This window comes from Vanessa tameamea, chromosome 6 (genome assembly GCF_037043105.1).
Source record: "Vanessa tameamea isolate UH-Manoa-2023 chromosome 6, ilVanTame1 primary haplotype, whole genome shotgun sequence".
Lineage (NCBI taxonomy): Eukaryota > Metazoa > Arthropoda > Insecta > Lepidoptera > Nymphalidae > Vanessa > Vanessa tameamea.
The window spans coordinates 10,942,988-10,965,569 of record NC_087314.1 but is presented as its reverse complement, the minus strand read 5'-3'; the positions used below and the strand labels follow the sequence as shown (position 1 = coordinate 10,965,569).

At 30.2% G+C, this 22,582-nt stretch overlaps 2 protein-coding genes across 2 annotated transcripts in view; one reads left to right on the top strand and one right to left on the bottom strand.

Moving 5' to 3' along the window:
• Positions 1-22,582, bottom strand: part of LOC113396344 (calcium uniporter protein, mitochondrial) — a 145,416-nt gene that overhangs the window by 41,213 nt on the left and 81,621 nt on the right. The window lies entirely within an intron of this gene.
• Positions 3,785-22,582, top strand: part of Jv (javelin) — a 97,771-nt gene continuing 78,973 nt past the window's right edge. Inside the window, exon 1 of the mRNA XM_026634242.2 lies at positions 3,785-3,999. Within this exon, the coding sequence (XP_026490027.2) occupies positions 3,908-3,999 (92 nt within the window). The 5' untranslated portion in view covers positions 3,785-3,907. The remainder of the gene's footprint in view (positions 4,000-22,582) is intronic.

The following is a 22,582-nucleotide window of genomic DNA, read 5'->3' as shown; positions in this document are numbered from 1 at the left end:
GGGCACAGCTAGTGTATAGATAGAAAAAGTAGACTAGCAGTGCTTATAATTATCCGGTAATACATACGATACGCAAAAGGAATATTTAATTATCATTTTCAATGAAAGATGTACCGACGTTACATAAACCGACATACAACCATTTGCACGGTCACTACTGACCAACAAACGGTAACTAGCATTAATCATTTATGATCATAAGTTTTAACAGTATCATAATAACCGTTGGATATGTTATCTCTTTCACACTTAAACATTATTCATATGAAGAAAAGAAACAACATTTATACGGAAGACATCCACCGCTCTCTGAAGCGAGACAAGAAGTGCAGAATTCTTTCACTAAATTAGATTTTAATGCTTTACTCGCTTCGTCTTAACAATTAACTAGAACATTAACTAGAACACTGATAACTATTGTATCTGTCAAAAGAAGTTCAAATAAAACTTATTGATTTTATGAATTAAATTAACTCAAATAGATATGGTTCACTTTTTTTAATGTATATAATACTAGTTATAACTCAGGGCTTTGCTCAGGTTTTAGGGGTTGGGTGTCAGGTGTTAGACATAATAAACAAAAAAAAAAACCGACTTCAAAAAACCACTAACCCAAATCAAATTAATATGCACTAAAAAGTAAAATAATAATTGCGTGTTCTTCTACAACTTAATAATCAATTTGCTTTTTCTACTCAACAATGTGTAGGTACGATCTATAAATTTACCACGCAAGAAGCTAGGTAACTCAACACATATCTATGAATAACAAACAATAATCAAAATATTTTTAGAGTTCAGCTAAGTAAAACGAAATGAAAAATATTAGACTACTTAAAAGTGGATTTACGATACTATAATGTAGTTACAATTATTGTTAGTTTTGGAGTCGGTGTCAAAAAAAACAGACGAACTGATAACCTCCTCCTTTTTGAAGTCGGTAAAAAGTAGCCAATTTCGATAAAAAGTTTACTTTATATCGAATTTCATCAAATTGGGTTCATTGGTTTGGTCATGAAAAAGCAGCGGACAGACAGACTGACTTAATATCGTATTTATAATGTTAAAGTAGGAAAGCAAACAACACTGCGTTAAACGTTCATCTCTAATGAAACATTGTAAGAACTATAAATAAACTTCTTACTAGCATACAAATGGTAACTTTAAATGTGATTTAGTTTTGTAACATTGCAAGTAAGAACTTATTGTACGAGCTTACTTGAAGTATATATACTTTGATTTTGATTTTTGAATTCCTTAAATTGTAAATTCACTAACAATAAAGCTTTATTCGCCCTACAAAACGAAACACGACAGTACAAAGTATAACTGTATGCCAGTAGAATAAATGATGAGTGGGTTGTACGTTGCACAAAGTCCGAGCACCATGTATTGAAATACAGCATGTATCGATAAAGGAATATTAGATTAAACTGAATGATAACAAGAAACATAATAATAATTCAGTTAAGAAAAACATAGAGATATCTTCTACTTAATAAAATTGCAAAATGTCTGACTGACAGCATACAGCTTGATCGGTGCGTATAACGGGATGAAATTTTGCACAGTTTTTTTTCACGGAACGTAAGTGAGTGCTGAGAAAGGATTTATCAATATGTTACTCTTAGGGATATTAAATGGAAATTCATAATTTCTGATGTAAGAAATATTGAAATATATAGTAAGGCTTATGTTAATGAGTTAAAGTCAGTTGTTAAAGCTTTTTGAAAATTCATCACCTAAGAGGGTAAAACTTAGGATGAAAGTTTACATGGCAGTTCATTATTTTTAAGAGTAAGAAATTCTGAAATAGGTGTAAATAACAGTTGTTGCACTTTTTTGAAAATTTAATACTCGGTTGAAATTCGATCGACTTTTTTCAATGTTTAAAATAAAGAAGTATGACATACACATATTTCTGTTTATCGGTAAATGACCAGCGTCACAGTGTATTCCGATAAGATATTCCATCGGTAACACGACTAGTATAAGATTTTTTTCATGTACTCACTACACAAAAGTTAATTAATTAGTTAATTAAGACCATTACGTTATGCCTTTCTAGTTCTTATACTTACGCTAAACTACATCATTAATCATAGTTTTATTTTATCAGCGACATCGATTACAATCAACTTATAATAACTTTTATGTTTTCAGGATCGTTTTAAAAAATATGAACACATTTAATCCAAAATAGATTAAAAATATATTCAGTGTATTTGAAAAATTCAACAACCATATATATTTTTTACATAAGGCAACTTTTAGGCAATGTACCTAATACACATTTAACGTGTTTTGAATATCCTTCAATATATTTATAATTATAATAAATATCATAACTTATAATGTAATTGCCAAACGATATTTTTTTTTTGTCTTTTTATCCGTTCAGTCCAGCTCGTTTAATTATATGAGATCTAAAAATTTATAAATGTACTTTCTAGACTTCGCAATTCAATCCGTCTAGAACGCATTAACATATTTACGCATGTTATTTACGTAATTTCCTTTAACGTTCCTTTTATATTAATCTCAGAGTAAAAACAATTGTAAAAGAAAAAAACGAATTGTAAGTTAAAACTATACACTAAAAATATGTTGTTGGATATGTACATTTTTTAGAAACTTTCTATTGAATAATTTGAAAAGATTTCGTGATGTATCAAAAGCAAATTAATTATTTAAAGATGTTAACTTCACATTTTCACAGGGAAGCAGCAGATCGTGTAATTATTGGAATCGAGAGCGAAGCGATTTCTAAGTGCATTGAATAACAAAGTCCGCTATTGCCAGCTTGGCAATTAATCTCATGATTCTTAATCACATTACTGCATTCATAATGCTTTCATACACAATTCAAAACGCATCATTCTACGAACTATCAACAATTTTACCGATCATTAGAATTCAAATGTAACGTTCTATGTCTTTTAAAGTTTACTTTGATTACTCCTTTATAAATACAATGTTTGATTAGACTGACTTAGACTACACTGACTGCCTACGACTATCTATTTTTGCGGCTATACCTACATAGCTTTGTTCTAGAAAAGGAAAGTATTGTATAATATTTTATCACAGCTAGTTTACTTATAATAAATATAAAGTTATTTTTTATTATATTAAAATAAGGTAAAATAAAGTAAACTGCAATATTGTACTATAATTTAATAAAACTTTAAAGTAGTTTGACATTTAATAAAATAATTAAACATCAGATTAATTCATTCTCAATATTAGTGGAGTAATATCCGTATAACATTTTAATAAATTTTGAATTTAATTGACAACATTTGCATACTTAAAAATTGATCCAGTAAAAAATATAAGACAAACCCCGCTTAATTTCAAATTTATAACAATATTGAAATTATGAAACCGCACTTCGTTTAAATAAGATCGGAATATCGCTTCTAAATCCAAACCAGTAACCGCAGAACCACGTGTTGACACATTCAAGAATGTGTTCCTGGATTTTTTAAAAGAGTGACTTAATCTTTATTTCATTTATAAACGTAAACATTATAATTTATTTCAAGTCTGCTTTGTTTGAATATTGTCACAGTCAATTGTTACAGCTCTATAAACTTCCCACGTTATGTGTCTATTAAAAATGATTGCCCTTAATACATTACGAGAGATAATTCAATTCTAACAATAACCAAACTAAGAACGGTCATCGTATGAAACTCGGGCAATTAAGAGTAATGTAAGGCGTGCGGTATGCGCGTGCGACGGTACGTTTCACATTCGCATCGCGGTCCGTGCGGGCACAACGTGGCCAGTTTGAAAACCACGACACCCTGGAATCATTGTGTGGGGCAAGTGTACAGTCTCGTGTGTGTTGGGTGTCGTTGGACGTGTGTTTGTGACGGTGTGTGTTGTGGCATGGGGTAGTATGGGGGCGGGACACAGCGCTGAGGGCGACGGCGGCGCCACGAGCGATCCGCCCGCCCATGATCGACGAAAAACTCACAGCAGGAGGCGAAGGTAAATAGCATTTATAAATAGTTTATCATACCAGTTCTGTAAAATATATAAGTTTAGTAATTATAATACAATGTTTTATTTTTAATCTATACCTAAAACTATTTATGTTTAATATACACAAACCCTAAATATGAAAGACCTTTTTTTATTACGCATCGCATTCTGTGAAATTTAATAAAATAGAAATAAAAGTAGTGAATAGACAGACGATGAATGACAATGACTATTCCCTAGACTCCGCACAATTCAATGAAAGTCTTCCTATCGACGCAATGTTAGAATATTTCTTACTGTATTGTAATATACACAAATAAAAGATTACCTTATGTTAGTAAATAAGTTTTAAACTTATCTCTTGAACTTGTGTTACAAAATAATGTATTAATTATTTATATATATTTTTAAATATTTTATATCTATTGGTCTATATTTTTAACCAAACATCGATCACTGTATGATTCCCGCTGAAAAATCGTGATTGGAAATTCTCGGAACTCAGTCTCAAAAACTTACCTATCAATTGTGCTCACTCCAAATGTTATAGCGGATGAAGAAAATTTATTTAAAAATAAAAAGTGATTGTTGAACTAAGTATAGGTTTTGGACTTACTTTTGCGTCAAAAACATTACACATTTTCATGAAATGTTATATCATTGTTACACTTCAATTCGAAATTCACAGCATTATACTTTTGAGAACCGAGGTTGCCTAGAAATTGCTGGTTCACATTCAGGCAAGTTTCATGTGCTTATGTGTAATTCATTTTGCACTCGGCGTTATAAGTGCACATCATGAAGAAACCTATAACTGTCGGATGACATTCTGCTATATGTGTATTCACCGACCCGCGTAACGACGTAGCGGACTACGCTCCAAACCTGCTAGGCATATCCCATCTTTGTGGAGATCACAACGATAAGACATTTGCCTAGCAGCGACACATTTACAGGCAGTACTATTATATATATAATACTATTCACTTACTTCTTTCATCAGATCACGCTTAAAGACTTTTCACATCAATAATAACGGATAATTAAAAATAGAAAACATTTTAAAACCTATTATTAATAATGTCTTAGGGAAATGTAGAGAAAATGTTTCATCGTTAAGTAGGTCAAACAAGATGAAGTAATTAAATATGTCCGCATGTAGCAATTTTCTGCTAGGCGAATAAAAGGAATGTTAACAACCTTTTCTAGCGGTGCAGTTATCAATCAACCATTCAAGTATTAATTAATGATAACGTAGACAGGGTACGCTACGAGTAATGTTTTCAAACAAATATGCAACCTAAGTCAAAAGTGCTAGGGCTCATATTCATGTAAAATTTTATGTAAACCTTCGCTGATTTCAACGCAAGAACTTTACTCGTTATGGTTAATAAAGCCAATAGTTTGTATGAAATACGACTTTTTAAATATCGTGGAAAATCGAAGCAGATTATAGTAATAAAAAAAATCGACAAGCATTCGTTTTAATATTTTAGCGGTATTCAATATGAAAACATCAGTTTTGTTTTTGTAACTTAATAGTTACTATAAACTTTCTTGGAATCAAAAATTATTTCTGTATCTATATGCGTAGGTCAAACATTAAGTATAGATCTATTCATTCACGAAGGCAACAATTAATAAATTATCTTTAATAAAATAAACATATCAAATATAATCTAATTTGTATTTTTTGCCGTCTCTTCTCTTAGTTCTCTCACACACACTAAGATATCCTGTAAGCACGATAGTCACTCGCACTAATGCACGCCGATAATAATTTAAAGCGTTTAAATATAAGATTTCCTTTTATCTTATGAATATGATAATCGAAATTGTACCGCTCGATCCGTAAGAAACTTGGGTTTGAATTTTTTGGAATGGTGATCGTTACATCTTTCGTAAATTATAATTACACGTAAAAAGAAAATCAGAAAAAAAAAATACAAGCAGACTTGCGTCTGTACTACTATAGGTTGTAAAGTATATAATATCATATATCGCAAGTCCGTTATCGAATGAAAGATTTACGACTACATTCATATATCATATGTATCATCATTCTGATCACTCGACCTTAACTTATATTTTGCTATTGATTTATAAAAGAGACGAAACTACCCTTTAAAAAGATATTCATTATAAATTTCCTTTCCCGTTAAGAAATAAAAAATATTCAATAAAAATTGATCCTTTTCAGTTTCTTTTAGCTAAAAGTATTTCCAAGTAACAAACAAGTTAACATTTTACGCTTTTAACTTATTTCCGACAAACAGCATTTCTTTTAAAGTTACATTTTAAAAATCCGAAGCGCACACTTCCATTTTTTATTAGTACAGATTTTTTTGTTCGTGTATTATTTTTTACCCGGATAAAGGGAAACCGGATTTCGTACATAGTAGGGTAATAGAGTAGACGATAAATAACATTAAAATATATAATTTGTAATAAAATATAATATCAATAAAATTATTCTCCTATTTTTAGCTTCTTTCTTTAGATTATATGATTATGAGAACGTTAAGAACATTTTAACAAATTATTTTATATCGTTAAGTGAGATGAGTCACCCCTATTCCTAAGGTAATAGAGGACAACAGAATAAAATAATATAAAGTGTTGTTGTTTGTATAAATATTTAATTCTATAATCAAAAATGTCGCACTAAAATAAAATTATATAGGATCAGAACACAGTAAAACCTTATTTTATTCAATCAAAATTACACGTCCCGTGTATGCTTTGCGTAACTCGACTCGACCGAATCCTTAACTTTACTAAAATTATATTTATGTAATGTTAAAGGTAAGTTTTAAATTGTAAAAATATTTAAACTATCAATGAATAAAGGAAACGGAACAGCTTTCATACAAGTGAAAACAAGAAGTTTTGGGTTACACGAATAGTCATTCGTCGTATAACGAAAGTCATATCGCACCATCAAATCTCTGGGTGGCGGGTTATATCGGTGGCAATTTATTTTCGCCCCTTATCTTGTTCTATGACATATCGCAAACTTCAATTTGTAGAACAATCTTTTTTCATAACTGTCAGAAGACTAATCTGAATAAAATCGGAAAAGTGCGTGACGCGTAAAACGAAATGTCCAATAGGCGTTTTCTCTTCCAAATTTTAATTTATTTGATTGTTTTCTAAACGATTTCTAAACGACCAAATGTACACCAGTGACCTAATTACGATTATCAAATCGAAAATCGTATTATAATCATCTGAATTAACAATTCTCTAATGACAAATTTTGAACACAATTGTGATAAAACCAGGAATTTGATGTTAGTAACAATAATGCACGCTTATATTTGACTTTTGAATTTCAAAATAGTTTCACTCAACACACCGAACTGATAATGTTTATCAATTTTATATATAATTATTATGAGTTATAAGAAATTACATCAATGTATATAATAATAATAATACAGTCGTACATAATTTTATGAAAACATTATTATTTATAACATCTTGTACAGAAGAACATACCTTATATAATAATTTCTCTGTATTGATTAATTTATAGCTTTAAATTAAGAGACTGATTCGAATCCTATACCTCGCCCTAGATAATATTGTTGTCATTTTAAAGTCGGGTTGGTGTTACGATAATATTCTGTGCAAATATACCTATACGTGATAAAACAAACATGCTCTCATAGGCAATTTGAAACATCGTGTGACGCACCATTTAAAATTGATCACCCTGCTGTTTACCATTTATACAAAGGGCAAAAGCATTACAAGTGACAGTCGTTAAACATAAGAAACGTAACACGGAAACGTTGTAATGACCACAAAATGTTACTCTCATTACGCCTAAGAAGTTCAACTTTTATATTAAAAACAGTTAATTTAAGGGACTTGGATTAATTAATTGAAGAAAAACGTAAAAACGTAAGAATCAATCAGAAAAATAATTTAAAATATTTCGTTAATTTAAGACTTCAGAACCAGACTGCTCGTGAAGCTCACTCTCGAGCAGGCTATTTAGAATTGTCCATGCGAAAAACTGTCTTCTCTTAGATCTACTCCGGCCATTTTAAAGATTGTGCTTTATTAACTGTCACGGCGAAGTTCACTTTAAGCGCGAACTGTACTCTCTTGAAATGAAAGGGGTATTCTGGTGGTATCAAAGATATTTGTGAAATATACAATGTTTCTCCTTAGCACATCCTGTGACAACTGTAGCCTCTGTGACATCCATCGTAAGATGGAGTGTCGTTACTATTAGTCTGGTGCATAATTTTGGTAGTCTTAAATTCTTCAGTAATATTATTGGCGCACCAATCTTCTAACTTAAAAAATGACGGACTTCAAGACTACTCTATATACGAAAATTCAACCACTATTTCAACCCTTAGGATTAGATATGCAGAAAAGCTTAAATACGTATATACTTATTTTTAAACAGTATCCCAAAATTAATATTTTATGTTTCTACTTTAAAAAATGACGGACTTCCATACTAAATGGCAACCCTTATTTCACCCACTTAAGGGAAGAATTTCCAAAATTAATTCATGTCATAAAACACCAAATTTCATAGTTTACGATCGGCGATGATGAATCAGTCACATACAGATAGACAGATAATATCAACAGTACCAAACAGTACTAAAATAACAGCTCAAAATTAAAGTTAAGATTTAAGACACACACACTAAGCTTAAATGAATAGTTCATTTTAATTATAAATAAATATCACGTTAAGCATTTCATCAAACATATTCATTAATGTTTGCATCAAAATTAAATAAGTATTCGTATCTTTACCTCCAAGCCCTAATTAGGTAATATCATCTATTTCAAGTCTAAAAACTTGAGAAATTCAGTGACATGTATCCGGCCCACAAACGGTAGTGGGGCTCGTGCGGTGGATTACACTTAAGCCCTCTCGTTATGAAAGGCTTTTGACTCCAAAAGACGTTCACAGTGGCACTAGGGTCTTGTTTTCTTCTTTATTTATTCAACATATTTAATGAAGATATAATCTCAGCTTGTTTAAGAGTTTGCAGATGTTTATATTAACTAATTATACCTCATCTCGTCATATATTATACCGCCAAGCACCTACATTTGTTGCGTTCCGTTTTGAAGGGTGAGCGAGTGAGGGTATCAACATCTTAGTTCTTAAGGTTGGTAGCGCATTGGGGATGGATTGTTTACGGCGCCAATATCTAAGGGCAGCGGTGACCACTTACCGTCAGTTGCCCCATTTGCCAATCCAAATGCAAACCTATATTATAAAAATCATAAAAAATATCTAAATTATTTTTCTTGTTTATGTTCTACTTCGAATACACTTAATTAAAACTAAGTTGGTTCAACTTAGTTTTAATAGTAGTGTTACGGTGTGCAGCATAGTTCGGAAGCCGAGACCAGTGAGTGTTGGCTCACATTATAAAATAAGGAGATACACCTCATAAAAGTTGGGAAACATTTTTTCGTAAACAAATAGTATGAAATCGAATGAAATCTATTGTGGAATATTCCTACCCGTTCGAGTGTTTCGTTTTACATATAGCAGAAACATTTGTTTTACATTTATGCAAAATACTTCAAATTATATTTTTCAATTAGTATATTTATTTCTCGATAAGTTGAATACCGAGCCGGAGATAGTTTGACTCCCGAATTAAAAAAGTTGCCAAAATTTAGTTAAATTGGCAATTATAAAATTCATCGCTTCAACTGTTTTTCATACTAAAGCAAAGAACGAGGGAAATAATTTTTAGTTTACCTGACATATAGATAGGCCGAAGCAGCTGAGTCCAGCAGGAAGGATCACGTAAGGCACAAAGCGCGTCTTTCGAAGCTTCCTTCCTATGGGCTTCCCGGGAAATTATGCAAATGGATCACCAGCTTTACTGAGCATCAAGGCCGTTGTCATCATGCCCAGTAATATTACTAAATGGCTCTGTGTGTGTGACTTAACGATAGCTTCATCTCTCTTTAAACTCAATCTAAATTCTCCAAAAATCGTTAACCAAAATAGAAAATAATCAAAAAAGGTGTTACCTGAAGTCATTCACCGAAAAGTCAATTTTAAATATTACAGCCGAAGCTTTCAACAAGATTTTTACTATATAAAACGACGAAAATACCGTCACATTTCGCAAAGTATAAATATTTATTGCGCATGAAGATCTCGACGACCACCTGACGATTAGCGAGCCACGAGCGTAGCAATTGGAGCGAATCCTAACTGGAACTACGGCGAGCGAGCGCCGTTATCAGATACTTTTTAGATTAAGATCTAATATCATTAATATATTTACAATATTCGAAATTATAAACTTGAAAATATATAAGAAGTATTAATAATAAATAATTATTTCTTCATATAGAAGGTATTTTTTATATTTATTTAATTAAATACTTTAAAACCAAAGGCAATAAAGGTGTCATTAAAATGAAAGTATAAAATAAGTAATATATTATATACAATATGAATGCTACATATATACATAAATATATTCCATATATGTCGTTAACGTTGTTTCCCGTGTTAATTAGTCTATGTGGTAAACATTAATGTTACAGTGTGATTTCTCAAATTGAATTAAATATTTTTAAGTTCCGTTATGTACGAAATAGCACTGTTGCGTATTTAATCAACTCCACAAATAAAAAATATATTATTATATAACTTACACATAATTTATATGTTTTTTAATAAGCAAATATTAACGTCATTAGAAAAAACAGTTATAGGCCAGTCAATAAAGCCCGTGAAGGTCAAGCAATTAGTATCATTGATGATCATTATGATTATGTGGTTTCGGACGTTAAAATAATAACAAATTAAAATTTTCAACCCTCTGGGGTGAACGCTAGGGGTTGAGAGGGTCAAAAGCGTTTTTGCTTATAACTTTGTGAAAAAAATTGTTAGATGGTTGAATGAAATTTTATTTTTGTGCCACTGATTAAAAATGAGTTTATATACAGGTTAGTCTGGAAGTCCGTCATTTTTGAAGTTAGAAACTAAAAATTTAATTTTTAGGATACCGATTAAAAATGAGTTAATACCTTTTTAAACGATTCTGGATATTTTACGCCTAAGGAGGGAAATAGAGGTGACATTTCGTATATAGATAAATCTGGAAGTCCGTCATTTTGGAAGTTACAAGCATGAAATTTTATTTTTGGGCTACCGATTAAAAATGAGTTGATTCGCATTTAAGCGTTTCTGTATATTCTACCCTAAGGGCTGAAATACAAACCAATGTGGTATACAAAGAGGTCTTACATTAACTTAATATTATAAGTTAATTTGTAAATATATTAATATTCTACGCGGGTAACAGCTAGTGTTTAATATAATTTAACTTTAAATCAATCTAATATTCTTTATTTCTTTATAGAGTAATTGATATATTGTGTAAGAGATATCTTGTAGCAAAAACCGCCCATTGTACATAGCTTTTATGTATATATAATAAAAAATATATATTAATCTTTTTTGGTATATTCTATTCCATTCTATTGATAGTCTAACTTTATAAATATAACATCTCAATGCTTTTAATTTAACTCTAAAATTGCGACACTAGCACAACAAATATTTCTTAAGATTATTCATTGTTTACGTCAAAGTTTATTCGTAACTGTATAAATTCATTGAACTGAACATGTTTTCACTGCATATGTTACAAATCAATAACTTTCTAATTAATAATGTATTTAAAAAATTGCTTATATCTTCTGTTACGAGTAAATATTAAATTCTAAGACAACGACTAGTGAGAAGAACGGTTGAGAATATTTGCGAGATAATTAAATTAAAAAGTTAAATTTCAAGATTACTGTTAATGATAATAACATTTGTATAACTCTATTTTGGTCTTATTTGTAGCGGATAAAAACAAATGGACATGTTCTTAATTTGTGTTTATGATTAATTTCACGTAGTGAAGGAAATCATCGTGTTTAAACCTGAATTAAGATCCTTACATTCTCGACATGCATTTGCTCAGTAGTGGGACATTTACAGGCAGTTATATATTTCTATAAATGTCTAATGTCAATTTGTATCTGTATATTATGTATTTGTGTGTGTTTGTTCCTCACCACAACTAAACCACTGAACCGATCCGCCGGTCCCGTAGCCTGCATATAGACATAGGGTCATAAATTACGAGATTAACAGGAAGAGTAAATTTGACGCGGGTGGAGTTACGGGAAACAGTTATTAGAAAAGAGACATAATCATTGTAAATCAAGTTTAAACTAAAACTTCACATTAACGATAACAGTATTGTATTTCATACGTTATGTGATTTATTGTCACTTATATTATGAAGTTAAAAGAGAAACATCGCATTTAATTAAAATACAGATATCAATACCTTAAAATTATTATTATCACAGTCACGTGTCATAGCAGCAAGACGCAACTAATTATTTAGCTGAAAATGAACAAAGCCTTGTCACCAATAAAGATACGTTACTCTATTTTATTACTAAGATAGTATAACAATTCTAATAAACAATGTATCTTCTCTTTCATTCGTCATCGATTTATCATTCGAAAGAAGAAGACAACATTGTTCAACTGATCACCCCCTAAAAAAGATTTATAAATAAATTGTCCTAAAACGTTGTTGCGGTCCGCTATCAGTGTGGCTACAATTCGTGTAAAAAGTGCGCATCGGAGCGTGTACGCTTCTCGCGTTTCTCCACACTACATTTTTCCACTCGAGACACATGTAAGCTGCTGAATCGCTTCACGCTAGCCGAACCGCGAATATGAGATTAAGTTTGATTAAATTAAATAAAAAATGATTATGTTTATAAACTACGTATTATCTTATAATACAATTACATAAAAAAATTGATTATACAATTACTATATTTAAGTTCTATTTCGTATATATTTTTTGTTAATCACTACATATTTTAAATAACGGACTTCAAGAATCGATAGTGTCATTCTTTGAGGGTTTGTGTAAAATGTCTGATATTGAAGATGTCAGAATAAATTCCGCCGACAAGAAGCTTTACTGGCGTACACTACGTATACCAATAGATTTATATGTTATGATTTATATATATATGTATATACATATACATACACGTTTTATGTATTCCCTTATTCTACCCGTGCAAAGCCGAGACGGGTAGCTAGTCCATATTGATATGTGATTAAACACCTTACGATTTGTTGTATTTAAACATTACAGGTGATTAAAGTACCAGACATTAAAAGGTATTTTTTATTCTGATTTAATAGCAGCTGACTAAGAAAAATAAATTTAAAACTTCGCCCATAAACTAGTCCTTTTGGTCTCCTAAAGCGACTGCCGTGACTGCTCGAACTTAATTCGATTTTGTGAAAAAAATATTGTAACTTTCCTTAATTATTCGACGTTAAGGAATTATTTTCCTGCTTTAAAATTTGTTTCCTTAGACAAGTGACAGGAACTCGGGGATTTATCTTTAGTACGAACCGAAAAATAATTCGTATTTGTTTTATAATAATATAAAAATAAATTATAGAATAATAATTTACTAATTACATGTCAATTGTTTATTTGTATAATAAAACAAATGTATATGTGAGTAGATGTATTATCTACATGAAAAACATTTTCGTAATATATACAATAAAATTAAAAAAAAGTTGAAATATTTTACGCACAACATTATATTGTAGTTGCTATAGCAATAATAAAATTCAGTTTTGCAAATATACTACATGGCCCGTTACAATGCGTTAAGAATTAATACATGAAGTTTACTATAACTTAATTTACTTCTTAATTTACTTAATTTAGAGAAAACCTCCGTTGTTTTCTTCAAATTTCTAATTTGTGTAACACAGAGACACATTAAGAAAAAATTGGGGCCCTATTTAGTTTAGTGCGATGTACTTCCTGAATCTTTACCATTTTATCCAATCAATTCCGTCTAAAATATATTTTTAAAACATGAGGCCAACAAATGTGTTCATATAGTTTAATGGAATTATGTTAATATATATAGGGTATATAATCTTAAATAATTCACAATATACGCTTATTCGAGTTCGCAACATATATTAAAAGATTAGTAGGTAGGTACATGCCTACTTACTAAGACGAAGATCGGAGTTTTCTTTACATAGTAAAACAAAGCCTAACTTTCTTCTTCTCGTTACCAAATGGAAGTTCATTAATTTCTTTGCTATCTAAATCTTTCCTTTAGACGAATTAATCTCATCACAAACTTATGCAATAAAAGAAACGTTTCTTATTGACATTTAGACTGTGATTCCGTATTTGTTTCTGACGTTTAATTATTTCATCTCAATATTACAATTGAACAAGAAACAAAAACAGAAATGAAACGAAGAAAAATTAACTAATAAGTATTTTTATATTTTATTTCCCCACTACGAAATGTTACCTTAGATATATATTTTATAATCAAACGAAAAAAATCGGAATTGAACTAAATATTGATTTACTTATGTTTATAATTAATTGAATGTTATGACTCCGTAATAAAAATCACTATTAAAACCGTATTATGTCTGTATAGTGTAATGTCATTCATCAAAAAAGCAAACGGCGTTTTCGTGTAAAATTCCATTTAGCAAAATATCGCTGACACATCATGAGATATTTTAAGTTATAGGTCTGATTTACTTCAAGCCTAGTTACTATCGCGACGTAGACGCTTACTAGGAAAGGTAAAATGTTTTTTTTTTCTTTTATTACTGATATAGCTTGAACAATCTCTACTAAACTATCCTATTTTTATAAATGTGTAAATAACTCTGTCTGTCTGTCTATTCCTCTTTCACGGCCAGATCACTAAACCGAATTTGATGAAGTTTTGTATGAAGCGAGCTTGAACTCCAAGAACTTTTTATGAACGACCAACCCCAAAAAGCGATCGTAGCCACAATTACAATTTTATAACTCTTCGAACTGAGGGTTGAATAAGATGCTTTTATAATGAAGCATACGAATCGCATGTCAAGTTAAAATAATTAATTTTTAAATTTATGAGGCCAGGGACAAGTAATTGGCGATTTTGTATATTGAATATATTTTTGTAAATTGGCTTTAAAATGCATGATACAATATCGTTATAGGTAGTTTGTCATTAACATAAAATCATATGTTATATATTAACATACTATAGCTTAACAAGTTCTACTGTATCGATTTGGTTATTTTATTGTTAGAATTGTAGACAAATAGAGTTACAAAACATTAATTTAATCGGCGGGGTTTTTTACGAGTATAAAAAAATTATGTATATTATTTAATATATCCAGAATTGATATCAGATCCAATTTAAGATAGACAATCTTAGACGGGTACCAATTCCCTAGATAAGATCGATTTTCAATCTGCGTCAGATACGTCAATCCATTTTCACTTCGTTCGTTCCTATTATGTTAACTTAATAATAATCACAAAATTTCATTAATACATTTTAGAGTCCTCGAACAAGAAGAATGTCTATAACGCTAACCCGATATTGCTATTCTTCCATATAAATCGAAAATTAAGAATTTAATTAAAATGCTAAATTTCTTGCAAAAATAATCAGTTATGAATACAATTTTTTTATGAGTGGAATTTCTTAATATTGATTTTCTTGTGCGATTAAACAGACTTTCCAAACCAGTGGTAACGTTTGACGAGTAAGTCTACCTAAGTTTTCTATTTAAAATAAAACGATTTGAAGGTTGTGGAACCCGTAATTATCTACCTACGAACCTCGATATAATGATCGTTAGCCGTAGTTGAATTACCTACTTCGTAGTGGTAGTCGATTTGACGTGAGTAGGTTACGTCGCGATAAACGGTCGAGAGCTCGAGAGGACGTCGTCTACAGAGCAGATTGTAGATCGTTCTTAACGAGAAGCCGATATTATCACGTACAACTATTCGAAATTTAAATTTATTACAATTTTAAAAAATGCTTTAATAACCAAAGAAGTTCTTTATAACAATATGAAAAGAATTATAATAATTACAATCCCTAAAAAAATGTTATTGTATTTTCAAAAATAAAAAGTCTCATAAAATATTCTTCTACGTTGCTAGAATATTTAAACATAACGAAAAGTGTAACAGAGCCGTTTATAAAATATTCGGAGACACACACTTTTATTTAAATAATACATGTCTCCGAAACTCGTATTAAAACTATATATTGTGACTACGTATAGTGGACATACTGTTTACAGTTTACAAAAATAACTATATTGCATATAGTATATATCAATTTGTCTATAATTCATGCATATTTTATCTATTAGTTCGTATTACATGTCGCAGTCGTCGTCCTCCGTTGAATGTTTGAAAAATATGATTGGTGCATTTTCACGACAATTATCTGTCTAATACAAAAAACATATGATATCTATCACTATCTCTACATACCTAGCGTGCCAATGTATGAACTTGAAGATTAGGCTATATCGCTTTTCTTAATATGAAAATCTGATTTAAGTTTTGTATGTATGTATTTAATTTAAAAATTACAATTAAATAAAATGTTTTAATGACAATCAAGCGGATCAGCGTGACACGCGATACCTTGAACTTTAATTAACACAATAACCTCAATATACCCTTCTAGTATTATGAAGGCGTGATTATAAATTTATGCAATTTTTAAAACAATTAAAATTTATTTTATTTGATTATTCAAAGATAGATCTTGATACTTGATGTGATAACAAAAAAGGGATTTTATATCAATTTATCGAGATATTTTGTTTAAAATAAACAATAAGGAATAAACTTAATCTATTACTTATTAATAAATAACGTGAAACAAACACTTTGCACCCTTTTTAACGATAATAACGCGGAAAATAGTATAAACATTCGCATAGTCTAAGTTTATATGGAGAAGGGGTGAAACGAGCTTTTAACTCAATATGCATTAGAAATAGTTTAAATTCTTAAAATAACATTACACAGTATATCATGCGTTTGAAATACTATTAATTATGCATATTTAATACGAAAAAATCATTATGTTCATACTGCCAATTAATTATTAATATATATTAATACACGACATTTGGGATTTTTTATTGTAATACCGACAAGGTTTGACATTAAGTTTCATTTCTCCTATCATTCGATCAATTCACCTTATATTTTTTATATCAATAAATGCTGGACGAATTTAGAACAATACGCTCATTAAAAGATTAAAAACTCAAATTAAAAAATCTTTGCTAGTAGATAAAAAAACTTGCTTTGCTAGTACATTTAAGAGAAATTCAACGTTATTTTTTTCCTTTTTTCGAACAAATATTAATATAGAGAACTTGTTTTTAAGATTTAATAAAAATAATGTTAAGAAAGAAACGATATACAATATACAAATATATTAAAAAAAAAGGGACAACATTGCTATATTTATAATTTCTTCAATTATACCGAAGCTCCGAGAAAGTGTTTAATAAAATACGTCGTTAAAGTTAATAAATTCATACACACGAAAGCAGAACAATACTTATAAATAATACGAGTCTATATTTGTACGCTTAGGTTGCGAATATTAATTTTACATTCGAAGTGTATGAATATATTTACATACACGGAGTCAACATTGTGTGGAAAGGTGGATCCACAATTTCACTGCGAACTATAATAATTAACGCCTACCAGGGTCTCATGCTGATCCAAACTTAAATGTTAAATATTTACTCTAATCATTGATATTGAGAAAGAAGAGAGTATTGTTTATTTTTATAAAGGAAAAGTTACATATATTTTTGTGTATTTTAAAACAAGTACGTAGTCGGAGATTAAAACGTCAGTCCAAAATATTTTCAGGCAAAGCATGTCAATAAAAAATAGAATTTAATTTTTCTTTAAACAAAAATGTTGTTATCGCTGTATATCATATTTTAATTAAGTTAATACGAAGATTTCAAGGAGTATTAAAGAAAGGCATAAAAAAATAAGTAGTTGAACGTGCAGTAAGATTAATAAACGAAACACACAATACCGGCATGGCGCCGGCGGCGACGTCACTTGACGCGATTATTGTATACCATTTGTTGTAATAAGTAAAGTAGAGATGATCCACTGTTAGAACTCGTAAATCTTAACCCATGATTGCAGATTCAGAGCCCAGCATGCACCATAAAATTTTCACGAGTTAAGATACCCGTAGTGGCATAGAACAAACTTCAAAACGACTAGAGGCGACTACGACATGCATGTATACGTACGTTATGTTCAGAAGCAAGTAATATAATGGTAATAAAATATAATCAAAGTAAATCTAAAATAAAGACGTACGCATGAAACTAAGGTACTATTGAGTAATTTTGTTAAGCAGTTTTAACAGGATAAGAGTTACGACTGGAGTATATGTACATATATTTGTTTATAATACGTATATCTTTATAATACAAACGGAGAGCCAGAGGATGGAAATAGTTCGCAGATATGAAACCAAAACTAAGCTATCTAGATTTTCCATTTCCTTTTGTTTCAACGGCAGAGCTTAGAGAACATTTCTGATGATATCATGTTTGTTTCAACATGACTAACAAATGTGGTAACTAGGATTTAATACAAACAGATGTAATTATAAGTTTCATTTATCAACATATTCAAAAATATATATAATTTATCTTTAGTATTAATTGATGTATTTTTATAAAATCCATTGAAACAACTCACGTATACGTACAAGAGGTTTATTGTTAATAGATTAGAAAACGAATTTATACGATTGTCATTTCTTTATAAATATTCCATCTGTTCATTTTGGAGTAAGTCGTTCAAAAGAAGACGTTATGAACCAGAAATTTGCTCGCATATTTATGAAATGTTAGGCGAAAAGCTGTCCACATTTCGGATACCCTGCAACACCTCATCCATATGCATAGTGAATTTACGTGATGTACATAAAAATGGAGGACAAACAAACAATTTTATAAACCTGTTATATTGACGAGCAGTTTAGGCACGGATTATGACACCACTTTAAATTTCAATAAAAGTATTCGACATTTAGATAGATTTTTCTATTTTTAATTCCATTTTCTTTTATTTTATCCGTCTGGAAAAGTTTTCATTTAAATTCACAAAATTAAACGACAACCACTCTCTAGAAAGAGAAAAAGCAAACATGCGGCCATAATTATGTCTTTACCTTCTAAATTGACAATGCACATTGACCGTGCCAATAAAAAAAATTAAAACCATTATGTTAATATACTAATTAATATTTATACTATTTATTTACATAAGAATTATTAACATTAAGACCTTAACTGTATAGAAATTAAAATCAAAATAGTTACTGTATAAAACATTTATGACATCTTTGATTTGATGTAATATTTTAAAACGAAAATATTTAAGTCGTTCTGGGAAATGATGCATTATGTAAGTGTATATCTACAAATATCTCTAAAACAAACTAAATCAATTTCACACTCGATATAAATACTATTAAATCGCCTGCCAATACTGTCGAATAATGTCCATAGTTTCCATGTCAGGCGTAGATAATAACAGTAATGAAAGCGGATGGACCTTCACATTAGACAAATGAAAACGCAACGATTTAATCAGGTTCATTTTACTAACAAATGACTGTACGAATTCACATCTTCTGTGTGAATAATGAATGTAACACATGTTATCCATTTGAAGTGGCTCTTTATTTAAGTAAAGTTGGAATACATTCGATTAATTAAGTTTCGACTTCGACCACGTGTGAGTGAATCATAATCAGCCTGTAAATTTCCCACTGCTGGGCTAAGGCCTCCTCTCCCGTTGAGGAGAAGGTATAATAATAATAATAATAATAAATATTGGACAACATCACATACATTACTCTGATCCCAATGTAAGTAGCTAATTAAAGCATATTCCACCACGTTGCTCCAATGCGGGTTGGTGGAATACACATGTGGCAGAATTTCGTTGAAATTAGACACATGCAGGTTTCCTCACGATGTTTTTCCTTCACCGCCGAGCACGAGATGAATTATAAACACAAATTAAGCACATGAAAATTCAGTGGTGCCTGCCTGGGTTTGAACCCGAAATCATCGGTTAAGATGCACGCGTTCTAACCACTGGGCCATCTCGGCTCAATCTGAGTGAATCAGGTGTTAGGTACTCATGTACTTTTTTGTACCCCTGACAAGGGGTATGTGAAATTTCATGATGATCAGTTAAATATTTAAGATATAAATAATAGCGTAACTATAAAATAAATGAACTTACACAATTTTGAATATAGATTTATAATATTAGTTTATAAAATCATCCTAGATATTATTTACTTTAGTAAAATTTTATTAACACACAATCGTTGATTTCTATGGAGAATTGTGTGTTATTTGTGTGTAAAATTATAATAGCTATTAATTTTAATTAATTTTAAATTAATCGTTAGCAATACAAATATATTTCGATATAAAAGATTAGTATAACAATTATCTACTACTGTTTTCCTAATGTATGAAAAATTTTCCGGCTGCAGTTGATTGGTCATTTGTAAATTATAAAACGGCAGTATAACGAGTTACGAACATTCCCTTAACGTCAAGATTCAATCACTAGCCGACCCTTATCCACAAAAAAATAAGCCACTGATAATTTAATGACTGACCACGTTTAACGTAGCTAAGAAGCATCCAGATGAAAGCAGTTAAAAAAAACACATTGTTTAAGTATTGCGACGCCAGATATACTCAAACAGCTTTAAAAAGAAGAAAAATAAGTATTAAAAAAACCTGTCAAAAATAAAGGCATATTCAAATATATCAGAAATAAAATTCAGCTTAGCATCACAGAAATAATAATGAAAGTTGGTGTAAATAGACGGGCGGGATATCGTCACCCCCTACACAGGCGGTTAACGAGAGATCTGCTCATTACTGCATAAAAGGAGGTCATTTAGTCACCGGAGCGCAGTTGCTTTGGGACTTTTCGTTAAAAGACTACGTTATTTATTCAAAGCTATAGTTCAGAAAGTCACGTTGTATTTTTGTTGTTTATTTTGTATGTTAGATACTTAAGGCCTACGAGAAGGACCAGAACAATTCCCAAAAAAAAACGTAAAAATACTAGGATAAATCATGGAACAGTTTTTTTATTTTTTTCTACCAATTACAAAAGGATATTTAACGCCATTGGAGACCATTAAGAAAATTATCAAAGAAATTCGTGCCCTTCTCGTCACCAAGACGATCATTATTTAGTTTACTCACTGAACACTCGATACAATTTCATTAAACTTTACTACCCAAACAAATTTATTTCAAAATAATTACAAACTGAATTATTGTTTTCAGACATAACGTATTATATCTGAAATTATATTTATTATTATATAATAAATATCCCAAATATTACTTTGGGATATTAATTAATAGATTTTTCAAAGTAAAACCATACAACTCAAGAAGGCTTAACTAAATTGTATTGTGGCATTTCATAATCTAATTCACCAACGTATATGTTCACAATCACAATTATCTAACGGAACATCGTTTAATAAATATAAACTGTGAAACTAATATTAATAAGCGTCAATTGTTATATAATGTTATTTTTCACAAAGTATTTTAAAAACCTTTGGTTCCGGTATTTGAATAAAGAAACTTTCTTTAATAATTCAATAGATCTTAAGAACACAATCAGTTCGATATATGTGTACGTAGCTTTATAGATCGATGTCTACTAAAGAGTATAAAGAAGTAAATACCTTTAATAAATCACTTATATAAGACGATAAATAATTATATGTGACAACAAAATCATTACCAGATATTTCAAAAATATACAGCCCCCTAATGGACAAGAAACAAAATGGGCGCATAACATAATCGTCGCCATAAAAATACTGTTATAGTTAGACCAAATCGTTACCCTACAAAAGCGTCAACCCTCCGACACCTTGACTTATCACGTAAACAAAGCTCAAAGAACGTAATAAATATACCGTCTAAAACAGTTGCATATATAAATATATTTTACGATAATATGACTCGTCTCTTAACTAATAATAAAAATATAATAACAGTTTTATTATAAGTAAGCCGTATGCGTAGTTGAATGTTTATCCAAGTTAATAGTTTTACCGCTGCAGAGGGTACATTATTGCATTAGCCTTCAAGCTCTCGGTATTCAAAGGAACGACTGCATTGATTTTAGCAAAACTCGATACCGTATTAGCTTATATCATTGGTCGAGGCATTTAGGCAAACAAACAAACCATCTACCCGTTGTTATGTAGTCAGTTTTGTCCATTCATTGTTTCTCTTTTAGCTTAAAACACGCTTATGAGCCGAGATACAATATTTCGCAAGTTTACGAATTCGTGCTGCTAGACGGCTAAATAACTTATGAACGGACGGTGAAATAGGCAAGCGCCCGCAAAGCGCCATATTTAAAACAAGATATTTATGTATGTGTCATCATAATCCAAATACCCATCTTTTGATATTTATAACTCATTTACATCACTATGCATAACTTCCAACAATAAATAAATACAATTTATAAGAGTATTACTACTTCTATTTTATACCGTATATTTATTTTATATTACGGAATTACGGGAAATTCGAAGAACAGAA